The sequence below is a fragment of the Acanthochromis polyacanthus genome, chromosome 5, assembly GCF_021347895.1.
Source record: "Acanthochromis polyacanthus isolate Apoly-LR-REF ecotype Palm Island chromosome 5, KAUST_Apoly_ChrSc, whole genome shotgun sequence".
Classification (NCBI taxonomy): Eukaryota; Metazoa; Chordata; class Actinopteri; family Pomacentridae; genus Acanthochromis; species Acanthochromis polyacanthus.
In genome coordinates, this window is record NC_067117.1 from 17,812,268 (window position 1) to 17,825,525 (window position 13,258).

A 13,258-nucleotide genomic window follows, 5' to 3' on the forward strand; every position below is an offset into this window, starting at 1 on the left:
AAAAGAGAGAGAGGGAGATAAAAAAAAATAGAAGCAGCGACAGATAATGCCGTCAGTCCAGCAGTGCGCTACCTTCCAGCCAGCCTTAGTCATCGCCCCAGGAGGGAAAAGGGTAGAGCAGAAGAACAGAGGAGGGAGACACTCCACTATTTCAGGTCTTTCTTCTCCTCTTCTCTCGTCTCTGCCCACCTCCCTCTTCTCTTCCTCCCCCCTCCTCTCTTCCCCTGTCCTCTGGTATAATACTCTGGCTGTGGTCGGTGGAGCTGGGTGTAATGTGGGTTAAAGCCTTGTCTGCCAGCACTCAGAGGAGTAAACAGAGCCTCATTGTCGGGACACATCGAGAGAAAAAGAAGAAGAAGAAAAAAAACCCTGCTACTGTTTATGGCCCTGCTATAGAGAGAAAGAGAGAGAGAGAGAGAGGAGGGATTTTTGGGGCCAGATTTGGTTGGAATGAGTGTGAATCACAGGCATTCGGGGAGTTGCGGGGGAAGAAGAGTGGGAAGGGGTGAGTGGACAGAAGTGTAAGCGACGAAGAGGGAGAGAGAGTGAGGGAGTGAGTGAGGAAAAGAGAGAGAGAGGGGAGTGAGATCATGTTTTTGTTATTATTATCGTGCACTTGTGTTGAGCCATCTATCTGCCTAGATTAGCCACGCCATGACATCATTGTTTTTGTTTCATTTCTAGTCGTTGCCTGATATTGCTTAACTTTATACTTTCTTGAAGACACACACACACACACACACACACACACACACACACACACACACACACACACACACACACACACACACACACACACACACACACACACACAGTTGTACACACACATTTCCTTGTGGAACATACATTAACATATCCTCACAATAAACAATTGGATTTGTGAAGATTAAGATTTAACACAACAGAATATCAGATATCTGACATACAGCTACACTCTTATACACGAGCACACACACACACACTCGTACACACAGGGCTGGCAGCAGCAACCTATGAATAACCTTGGCGATGACAGAGGGATAGTGGAAAGGAGAGAAAGGGAGGGGTGCACTGGGAAAGATCAGAAGGTCCCAGGTCCTCCCACATTTGAGGAAACAAACAGCGCCACCATTCCCACATACACACATGCCTGTGCACACAACACATGCGCACCAGTGTTAATAAGTGGAGTGGAGTTTAGCGAGCCGAAAGTCTTAAGATAAGGCTTTGTGCGATAACACATGAGCTCATATCCAGGTGGTTGTCTTGGATTATGGCTCAGTGAGCACCAATGAAGTATACACACACAAAACACAGCTGCCGCGTCCTTCACTAGACAAAATAAACTTCCAAGATTATGGTTTATTGTTATAGCACAGAAACAGCTCATAACTCAGTTGAAATAAAAGTGAAAGAGCTGAAAAGAGTCTGGTTACTTCATCTTTCAGGACCTGTGAATTCATTTAACCGTAATCCTGTTGACTTAAAGGTTCCCCACTGAACCAGGACCAGCGGCGCTTTGATTTTGATGCTTTTTATTTGTAGATATCAAGTTATTTCACAGGAATTAATGAATGCTTATCCTTATTTTTGCATTTTCCCCATCTGCTTCAGGCACTTGAACAATGAGCACGCCCTAGATGACCGCAGCACTGCTCAGTGCCGAGTTCAGATGCAGGTGGTTCAGCAACTGGAGATACAGGTGGGTCACGCACAAACACACAATTACAATAGACATGCACACACACACACACTTAATTTTCATTTGCTCACAAACAAAGTCATGAAGACCGTTTCAGCCTGTCACTGGCAGTAACTTGTCTGAGGCAGGGCAGAGTTTATGGAGAGCAGTGGAGCTTGTAATTTAAAAGGAGCAGTCAGCAGGGAAGCTGCCATCGCTGCTCCAATTATAAAGCTTCTCTGGTCACCAGCAAGAGAGAGAGAGTGAGGCTGAGAGGGGAGGAGTGGAGAGAAGAGAAAAGAGAGAGACACAAGCTAGAGAGCAGAGGATCAGGCTGCAAGGAGTCTCTTGTTCTCAAAGTGGTTCACACACGCAACGCTCTTGAAACATCTGAATGCTCCAGCAAAAGCAAAGTAGCCACGGGTAAGAAGTGAAATGCTGTTCTCAACCAGCACTGTATGCAAGAAAGTTCCAAACACAGTGAAAACACAAAGGCTGATTCTTCACACACATCTTGACATTCAGTTTCCTGAATACAGCGTTCACAACACTGTGTGTGTGTGTGTGTGTGTGTGTGTGTGTGGGCTGTCCAGCATTAGGGTTAGCTTTTGTGTTTGGCAGCGGTGGTAAACAGCGTTTAGCTGAGCCCCTGAAGCCACCACCAGGGAACACAAAGTGACAGAGAGGCAGCTGGTGTCACATCACATCAGGACAGCCGTCTCTCTCTCCTTGACATGTCACTTCATCCTTCAGCAGTCCACAGGCAGCCCACCGCTCTTCACACACACACACACACATACACATTACAACCTAACGCTGCACAGCACAGACCCATAGAGAGACAGGACAGTCACTGTGTTTAGATTCCTCATATTTGCACACTGACACACATCGCTATGAGAGTGTTAATGGTGCCTATCTGTCGTTGTGTACATCCCTTATTTCTGGGGGCTACAGATGTGTACGCTTGTACTCGTGCACAGACACACACACACACACACGATTTAACGTTTCCACAGGCTGTAGCAGCACCCATTAAACAGCAGTTAACAAAGTCAAACGGGGACGAGTCTGTCTGCAGGCTGGTGTAAGTGTGTGAGAGAGCTCCGGGTGCTGAGGCGGCCGACTCTCATATTCATCTCTGTGCCTGAGGTGTAATTGTAATTCTGTGTCAATACGGCATTATATCAATCCAAGGGTTATGAAATGAGATAACATGCATTTCACCGTCACTTTTGTGTGTTTCACAGCTGGCGAAAGAGAGCGAGCGACTCCAGGCCATGATGACCCACCTGCACATGCGCCCCTCAGAGCCAAAGCCTTATAACCAACCTGTGAGTCCACAATGGCACCTCAGGGTCCAAATTACATGACATTTACCATCTGACCTCAGCATCTCTGCTCCTGCCTCTTATTCACCCACAAGCTCCTCTTAATTGATCACTTTCTTCACTTCTACTCTGCTTGGGATTTCACATTCCTATGTTACTGTCTAGCTTGGTATCTACGCCCCCTATTGACCAAACAGGGTTAATGTGTTGTTAATCATCTAGGCCTACTTTCTGTCTCTCTTGTACTTTTCTTTATGTTTCCTTCACTCTGTTTTTCTTCATCTTAAACTTCCCATGATTCAGTGCATTTTATTTCCAACAAAACTACACATCTGTGGTCTTCTGATTCCTCCAACACAGACATAGTATTCACATATTGCAGCGACTTACTCGTTCAAACTCTGTCCAAGTTGAATTTCCTTTAGAAAATTGCAATTTCTTTGATTGTTGGTGAGACAGAACAGCCAGAAAGGTCTCTCGCAGTGTTTCCAGAGTATGGCGACAAATAGAATCAAAATCTGATGTGTCGTGTGTGTCTGTGTGTGTGTCCACGCTGACTGCTGAGGTTGTTATTAGGTATCTAATGAATATTTCATTATTCAGATTGACGAGGAGTCTTATTAAAATATGAAGATGTTGAAATTAATTGTCAATTAGAGGTAGAGTGTCTTAATTTGAGGATATAAATGGGTGCAGCCGAGTGGCAATGTGTGTGTGTGTGTGTGTGTGTTTGCACGTACTTGCGTGTCTGGATGATGTGTTGATCGCAGGGGATCAGCTGCCATTATCATCTAATGGGAAATCAGGAAGAGGCGTGTTCTGTCACCACTGGAGACGAGCCTCAGGGTCAGGGATTGGAGAAGGAGGGGCAGAGGAGGAGCATCAGGAATGGAAACAAAGCTTGGCCTCAATTAACAGTGTTCGACTGTTGCCGTGGTGATGGGGCAGGGTTGCAGCTTTAATGAAGTACCTGTTAAACAGCCCCGCCCCCTCCGGTCCGCTTAAATGGTACAGAGAGGGAGCAGAGTAAAGAGGAGGCGATTCGCACGTTTTACATACATCTAGTCAACACACATACACACTCAGTGGTTTTAATTAGTCCAAAACTAGCAGCCCTGCAACTGCTCTCCCAGAGAGACTGGGAGTACTGGTGCGGTGTGTGTGTGTGTGTGTGTGTGTGTGTGTGTGTGTGTGTGTGTGTGTGTGTGTGTGTGTGTGTGTGTGTGTGTGTGCAAGGGTCTGCCTAATTGGGCCGAATTGGGCCGTGAAGACTTCGCCACCGCAGAGCACATGTGTGTGTTCCCTTCTTACAAACATGCTGTCGTGTGGTTTTGTTTTTGTAAGCTCAGGGTTAATTGCAGCCAGTGCTATGTGTATAAATATATGTGCACGTTCAGAGTGTGCGCTTCTGCACAAATGATAGGGCCACATATTCACGGGGAGTGCTGAAGGTCTGATTTTTTAAATGGGAGTTAGCCTAGTAGTGCAACCTGAATAGAGCAACCTTTGTCGCAAAAGGTTAAATAATGTCAAATTAATGACTGGAACAGTTTTCAGTTCACGAAATTAGCAGGCCTGCTGGTCTGTGTGCATCATTTCTATTATGGTGGAGCAGAAAAACTTAATGGATACAACACTTCTGAGTTGAAACCTCAGTAGTAATTCCTCAGTGAAGGACTGGAATTGTCTAATGCATTTATGTCACCTGACCCTGAGACCCTGATCTTATCTAGATGACCCTTCTTCATAAACAGCTGCAGTGCTCAGCAGATGGTGAAATATGAGGACAGCAATAGTTAAAAAGAAAATCATTTGGACCTGTTGTAATAGAAAATATCACAGGTTCAGGTGGACAAGCTCAAACAGTGACAAAGCAGCTTTTCAGCTAACTTATAAATAACTTGCAGAAACACTGTGCAAGTCAGATAGGCTGTAGTTAGCCTACTAATCCACCTTCAACCTTTTTTTTGTCACTCTCTCTCCCTTCTTTGAATACTCATATGAATGGACCAGAGGGTGCAAGTCCTCTTATGGCCTTACTGTCAATAATGTGCATCACCGAGCTATAAAGTGACTTACATCTATTACACATCTGTCTGTACCCAGACGGTCGCAGAAGAGCAGTTGGCTCATAGAGACACGCTGCTGTCTGTGGTATTCCTCTAACCTTTCTATGATCATTCAGTAGCGTCTGTGCTGCTGAAAATAGGCCCTAGACCAATCCACCTCTATAACAAAACATTTCAGCAGATGCAGTCTTTCCTATAAATGTTTGGTGTAACCTGGGAGTGGAGCATGTAATGTGACCGAGGAAATGAACCTGCAAATGAATCTACATTGGACTTAGTTTCTAGTTATAAATAATCTGAGGTCATATAAGTTAAAATGGCCATGGTTGTACAGTGACAAACATAAGAACACCCTGCTTGAATCAACTCAGTCTGCTGCATAAAATTTCATGGGTTGTATACTCATTAATACACACTTATGAATTTATATAATTTTTAAAAAGACAGTTGGAGAAGGGAGAGAAGGAAAATCACTGGGTAAAATGGAAATGTAGAATTAGAAATGAAGCAATTGTGGTTAAAGCATTTAGCAGCAGGGGTCGGGTTGGGGTGAGGTGGTCGATTTAAGTGTGTTTGTGGGGCTTTGCTGTGGTGCAGGTTTTAAAAATCCCTGAATCACTATCCAGCACTTAAAAAAATCTCAAGACTTGATGCACAAAAAAATCCATCTCTAAGATAAATTTTTTTCTTTCAAACCTGACGTCAATCTTCGTAATGGTAAATGGTCTGTATTTATATAGCGCTTTACCTGCAAGGTACCCAAAGCGCTTTACAGGATACGCCCATTCACACACACATTCACACACTGCAAGGCGCTAACTACGACCCATCAATTAGGGGTTCAGTGTCTTGCTCAGGGATAGCAACGGGCCGAGGATCGAACCGGTGACCCTTCGGTTGCAAGACGGCCACTCTACCCACTGAGCCATGCTGCCCATGCTGACTATTAATGTGCATTAATAGTCTGTTGCAGTGCGATAGGATATTTTAGGAGAATAAAGTTTTTGTTTGTATTTGAAAAGCTCTGAGATCGCCCTGCTTGACACGAAGCTGACATCATTTCTCTGTCTCTTTCTAGCTGAACCTGGCTTCCAGTGGCTCTCTGTTAAAGCGGGACAGCGACGCCTATCCAGAGGGACTCCCCCACCCCCCCACGTCCGCTGCCACCCCCATCACCCCACTGCGCCAGGGACCCTCAGTCATCAGCTCCTCCAGCCTGCACACACACTCCCACTCCCACACGCACGCCGTCGGGCCCATACGTAGGCGCAACTCCGACAAGTACTGCACCCCCATCGCCTCAGGTAGACTGCGACATACATCTTCCCCCTCGCACCGGTTCCCTCGTTACCCTCCCATTTATGTTATTATCGTGTATTATCTACTTATCGAGTCATAATTAATTGATTAATTTTCTGTATTTATTTGGCTACCCATTAGCTGTCACTGATGTTACATAATGCGTCTTTCTTTTTTTTCTTTTTTCTTTTTTTCTCAAAACTTGTTGCTGTTTTCTGGTCACAGCATTAAAATATGCCTTGATTCAGCCCTGGAGCTTTTTGCACATCAGAGTGTTTGACTTTGACAGTATGGAATGCATAGGTGTTTTAATGAGGGCTCGATATGTCACGGCGTACTGGGACACTTAATGGAACTGAGCCATCATTAATTCTACCTGTGCTTTTCCTACTGTGACAAGTCAAAATGTCCGTGGTGAAAAAGGTCGATCACTTTCTGGCAGTCGTAGCCATTTCTTGTCTTTCTTGCAATTGAATTTACAGTAGTGTCAGTGTCAGTATCAGTTATCCAAGCAATATTGTTCTAGATGTGTGCTTTGGAATGTCTCATTCGGTCACATCGCTGCCACAAAAGCCTTTAAATTGTTAAAAAAAGAATGTGATTGGCTTTAAAACAAATGTGCTGTCTTCCCAAATGTTGATAATACAATTTGTCTGATTTCTAGAACTATATCAAGCATTTACACACACACTGATAATGTGTTCTATTCTTTTTCATGTGGATTTTCTCTAAAAATTCCTAATTTGCAAATATTTAAAACTCACAGGCTGATTTGAAATGTTCTCTTTTTTACAGAGCTCGCTCAGAACTGTGAGTTCTACAAGAATGCTGATGTCAGGCCTCCCTTTACTTACGCCTCTCTTATACGTCATGTAAGTCTCTCCAGTGATCCCTCTCACAGTCTCTCCGTCTGTGTCCTCCTCTAACTTCTGTCCCATTTCTTCTCGTTCTCAGGCCATTCTGGAGTCCCCAGACAGACAGTTGACTCTCAATGAGATCTACAACTGGTTTACACGAAAGTTTGCGTATTTCAGGAGAAACACAGCCACATGGAAGGTAAAGGCACAATATAAACACACACTGGAACGCTTCACTTTAACTTTAACTTCATCCTTAATCCTCTCTGCAAAGTTCTGAACACCTGCATAGTCAAGTTTTGTTCAGGTTTAGGTTATAATACAAGACGTTATTCACTAAAACAGAGAATCAACTGATGGAAGGTGTAAACCAGGCCAATTAACAAACTAATTTCGAGTTGTTTAGATGATACGGAAAACAAGTAAAGCCATATTTAGAAAATGAAAGTCAGTGCCCCAGTTCTGAATGGTGCCAAGAGAGCTCAATATTTTGACTAAACCTAAAATGTGGTACACGACTGTGACTGATTTAAAGCTGGTTATTGCAAAGTAATTGCGGTCTGCACCCACTGATGAAGCCTCTAACCCAAGCAGACGCCAGCAGAGACTTGCTAGACCACAGCGAAAGAAACAACATCTGCCGGCAGGTTTTTTTATTTGTGTTATTTGAAACACTGAAGATCGGCCAAAATGCCCTCACTTAGCAGAAAATTGAGTCACTTTGAAGGCCTAAATTTAACACTTACACAGTGATACAAGCACAATAACACTCACAGACACACACTCCTGCACACAAATTTTAAAAACTGACTTTGCTCGGCTCCTAAAGATATGACTGATTTGACAGTTATTGGCTGTTTCTGTCCTTTATGAGACACTTTCCTACCGCTATCTTCCTCTCCTTTTTTCTCGCACTTTCGCCTTTATATATCTCTCTCTCTTAGGCCTAAACAGTCCTCGCTCCTCCAACTTGGCACAAGGAGTGTCAGCCCAGTAAAGCCCCATCTAGCCATTATGCAGCCTCATTACAGAAAAGCGCATACAGAGCTAGCACACACCCCTCATGATCACACACTGAATTGTCTCTGTCTCGCTCTTCACACACGTGGCCTGATCCCGCTATTGTAGGTGCTGACCCATTTCTACAGCAACCTCACGCTAATTTGGGCGTCGAAAAGAGGGAAAGCGAAGAAACCAGCAAAGGAGTGAGAAGGGGGCGACCGATTCCTTCCTCTAATAACCCCAACCAAGAAGGCAGGGATGGGATGGTGATGATGCAGGGAGGGGTTAGGAGACAGGGTAGCCAGGAATATCTTTACCTCCTCATCTGACTTTTATGAATTTTAACTATTAATGCCGGGTGTCTGCTTCCTGTGCCGTTGGCCTAGCAGACCTTTAAATATAGCTCGGCATGGCCTTATGTATTTATATAGCAGCTCAGCGAGTCAAATAGGGCCGCAGAGATGTATGTCCTTTAATAAGCCGTTATATTTCATGAGGAGAGCAGCGGTGTCAGGGAGTGGAAGTCATTGATCAGAGAAACAGAGGGGCAGAGAATGAAGAAGAGACAAGGGAGAGAAGAAGAAAGAGATGATTGAGAGAGGGGAAGAAATGAGTGTTGAGTGTTATTTCAAGGCGCCACATGATGGGTTGGAGTTTAGTTTTTCACCTTTATTCGCTTAGTGCCATCCACTTTTTTTGGTAATTAATTCTGTGCATGATAACAGAATCAAATGCAGTCAACAGTCTGTAGATGCTTTAATGGGATTTCCAGTTGTGGAATATCAGAATTTAAATTTGGACTTAAGTACAAATTTTAATTTTAAGGTACAACTGGGGTACCACTTAATGCAAGTTTTTCCCTTTCATGCCTTTTTAAACTTGTATTCCACTACATTTTAAAGAAATATTGGAGTGTATTTACTCCACTGCAGCTACTTGACCGTCTTAGTTATTAGTTATGTTGCAGATTAAGATTTTAAATGCAACACATATGATGATATATTCTAGTAAATATGCTCCACCAGCTTCTGCTTTTGATTATTTAAGTACATTTTCTCTATAATTCCTACTGACTTTCAGTTAATTCACATTTTAAATGTAGGTCTTTTGCAGCATATATAATTTTCACAGTGTAATATTGCTGCTTTTACATAGAGGACCTGAATATTTTCTGTGTGTTTAACACTAATTTGATTGCAGGTTCAAACTAATTCCATGCTTTTTTATTCATTCTCTTACTTGTGATTTGGCTTGCTTGCACGTGCTTCTGTTCAGAATTGTATGCAGAACGCAGAAACACAACTGGACTGAACACAACATTTAAACATTTACAGCATGAAGACGTTAACACTTCCAGTAATGCCTGTGAAAAAGAAGGACATCTGTCGTCTGTTGTTGTTTTCGCTGTACACAATTCAATCTTTCCTCCCAAATTTCTGCTTCCACTCGTGTGTCCCCCCCCCCCCCCCCCAGCAGCCAGAGGGAGGGGAGTTGAGTGGCACATGTGCTGTGACCCACTGTAAATGACTGCTAATGTTTTAACTGGGAGAATTAGGCTTTCATCACGGAGACGAATGCAAATAGCACCGCAATAGCACCGGTGTCTGGCGCGTGTGTCAGTGTGTGTGTGTGTGTGTTTGCACTGTCAGGGTGGCGGGCGGAGATTGGGGTCAGACTCATTTACAAAACTTAGCATCACGGCTCGGGGGTTGAGGGGATGCGGGGGAGAAAAGGGTTCCTCCGCTGATTATGGCTTGTGTAATTACGTGTGTGTGTGTTTGTGTGTGTGTATCTGCGTGTGTAATTACGGCAAGGAGTGATGCATGCCTGGCCTGTCCCTCCCTCTCGGCTTAGAACAGCGTGTCAGAGAGAATATGCAGGATTTAATTATAGACGAATTAAAATTGGTAATGAAATTGGGCATGAACAAACTACAAATAGCAGATGAAAAGGGAGGCCTGTCCCTGGGGGGTTGAGACGAAGATAGCGGTGTGCGCCGGCTTGCTTGGCTGTCTGAGTGCCTGTGGATGTGTGTGTTTCTGTGTGTGTGCTGATGATGACTGATTAGAAACATTCTGAGATAAAATAACGCTACTAGAGAGCTGCTGCCTTGTGTTACTGCTGTACAGGCAGCTACAGTAACGTGCAAAGTGACAGGTAAAGAAATGTGAAGTTATGGTTGTCTAAAAAGGACGCATTAACATTACGTATAAACATGCAAAAGAAGGCATTTTTTCTGTTGTGCTCTGGCTGGATGAGAACTTCAGGTGAAAAATGATCATTTTTCCCACCATTGTTACTCTTTTAAGGACACACCTCCCACTGGAATATCTTCAAATTTAAAAAAGTGTTTTTATAAACCAAGTTAGAGAGTTTTCTGAATATAGTAGCAGATACGAGGGAAGATTGGGACTACAAAACCAGTACGAGCACTTACTGTATTTATCACATCACAGGGAAAGTTCAGAAGGTGTTTTACGGTGTTTTCATTCAGTCGTTGCCGTTAGATGTTGGTTTTCAGCTGATTGTTTCCACTACACACAAGACTTTTCATACATTTTGAACCTTTATAAGCTGAAGGAAAAATGGCAAGCTATTTTTTAAGTAAAATATTTAAGATAAAATTAAACTGAGTCAAATCAAATGTCAAACAATAAAATAACCTCTTTTCCTTCCCCTTTTCCTCTTTTCCAGAATGCTGTGCGCCACAACCTGAGTCTGCACAAGTGTTTTGTTCGTGTTGAGAACGTGAAGGGGGCTGTGTGGACTGTGGATGAAGTTGAATACCAAAAGAGGAGACCACCAAAGATGACCGGGTGAGTGCACAACACACATACACACAACCACATCTGCACACGCTGTCATGTACACGTTGGGTTGTGGCTGATGTGAGTGTGAGCTTATGGGTGCTGGCACTATGATTGCTTAAATGGAGCCTCTATTATTAGCGAGCGGCCAACTCAGGATTCAAGTAAAACAAAAGGCGGGGAGGCTGCTGGCTCGTAATGTACGTACTGTATGTGTGCGTGTGTGTTTTTCCCTGTTTGTCGACACCATTAGTAAGCAGCTGTGTGAGATGCAAGACAGGAAAAAAAAGAGCTTGTTAGCATATGTAAACAGATGTTCTTTCCAACCACCAGAGAACCCTGGGATAACTGCACACACACACACACCTGCACGCCAGATATCAGACACTTTCACACTTGCGTTTTAGCATCTGTTTACAGTCTGTGGCTGGGAACAAACATATTTGTGAGATTTGTCATCGCGCTTTGAGTGAGGTGACATCTTTTCACACGTGCGCGCAATCTGTGATTTCTCACTCCCGTCTTTCTCTCTCTCTCTCTCTGTATATATGTAGAAGCCCCACTCTGGTGAAAAACATGATTTCAGGCCTGGGTTTTGGATCCCTAAATGCCAGCTACCAGGTAAGGCATGCCCTATCCTTCCCCTCTTTTCTCTCCCTCTCTCTCCCACACACACACACACACATATAGCAGCCAGTCATAATCAAGGACACTAATATCAATTCCCTCTTATAATTAGCCGATTCCCTAACGACGCTCACACCACCTCCCACCTCCTCCTCCCACATCGGCACACACACTCACCTCCCACCTCACTTTCTCACACATGCGCCACCCCCACCACACACACAGACACACACAGACACACACAAACACACACCAGACCCATCTCCTCACTTCAGTGCAGGCACAACCACCAAACCCACACACACACACACACACACACACACACACACACACACACACACACACACACACACACACATGCGACTGAGATGATTTATAGCATCAAGTAGTTGTCAATTAAGGTTACTGCATAAAATTATCACTTGTCCCAGAAAATCCACCTCTGAGCCAGTGAGAATTCCTTTTGTCTTTTTTTCTCTCTGTGTGAGAGGGGAGGTGGGGTGAGTCTCTCAGTCAGTGTCCAACCTTTCTCATCAAACATCTGGATGTGAGTGACAGAAGTTGTTGGTTTTGCTGTTTTCTCTCCTGGAGACAGTGATGTTGCACAGTGTTTGTGTTCAATCTGAGGTTATGGTTCCCTTAGCATTCCTGTTGAGACTTTGGTGTCGACACAGACTCACTTATGACATGGACTTATTTGCACATGAACAACCCTCGACTGGTAAAATACTGTATATAAGTGCCCCCTAGTGGTTTGTCAAGCTCACTGGCTGCTGAGTGGATGCAAACGTGCTCTTTATGGAGGAGCTCTCATCAGTGCATGAAGAAAAACTCTCCATTACCTCATGGCTGTTACCATTCATGTAGATTGTGTTTCCAATGCCAGTTCAGCTTTCAGACAAATTCTGATTGCTTTAAAGATTAAATGTATTCAAGTTAAGTGTAGTTAAATGTTTGGTTTAACATTTAACTCAGGCTTTGTAGCCTTGATAAAGCTTCTCTAACTGATATATATGTTCCAAAAATGAAACCTTTCCCATTTTAAATGACCGTACAACTCGGCACTCTGTGTGTACGTAGGCGGCTCTGGCAGAAAGCAGTCTGTCCCTGCTGAACAGCCCTCCCCTGGTGACCCCTCCGTCTGCGGCCAGCCTCAACATGCTGCATGTGGGCCATGATGATGTCAGCTCCACTGTGGAGCAGGTCAACAGCAATGGCAGCTGCAGCCCAACGCTCAGCCCTCAGCAGTACAGGTATAGAGACAGACACACACATGCATGCAATAAGGCGGAAAAGGACAAAACTCCTCAACAGTATTTACACGCACTAAATATATATAAATATAATTACTTTGTTCTAATCCGTCACTTTATAAAACTAATAGTGCTACAATATTTTTATCAATTAGAGAATTTTATGTAACTGCGGCCTTAAAATACAAAAAAAGGAAACCTTTTTCCCCTTGCTCAACATGCAGATAACACAGAATTTAAGAATATGAGCACATGATTCATTGGACATTGTTCAAGTTGGGAAAAAAAAAAAGTTTAAATAAATAGGTTCTAATGCATGTACGAGTTTTGCATCTTCAGTTTTCTAATATCAC

General features: G+C 43.7%; 1 protein-coding gene across 3 annotated transcripts in view; it reads left to right on the plus strand.

The window, feature by feature from the left end:
* The window catches only part of foxp4 (forkhead box P4), a 95,128-nt gene that overhangs the window by 75,901 nt on the left and 5,969 nt on the right, over positions 1 to 13,258 (plus strand). For all 3 annotated transcript variants that reach the window (XM_051948314.1, XM_022197306.2, XM_051948313.1), the window contains 8 exons: positions 1,594 to 1,681; positions 2,911 to 2,994; positions 6,139 to 6,364; positions 7,155 to 7,231; positions 7,314 to 7,415; positions 10,913 to 11,034; positions 11,580 to 11,646; positions 12,733 to 12,905. In XM_051948314.1, coding sequence (XP_051804274.1) covers positions 1,594 to 1,681; positions 2,911 to 2,994; positions 6,139 to 6,364; positions 7,155 to 7,231; positions 7,314 to 7,415; positions 10,913 to 11,034; positions 11,580 to 11,646; positions 12,733 to 12,905 — 939 coding nt within the window. The remainder of the gene's footprint in view (positions 1 to 1,593; positions 1,682 to 2,910; positions 2,995 to 6,138; positions 6,365 to 7,154; positions 7,232 to 7,313; positions 7,416 to 10,912; positions 11,035 to 11,579; positions 11,647 to 12,732; positions 12,906 to 13,258) is intronic.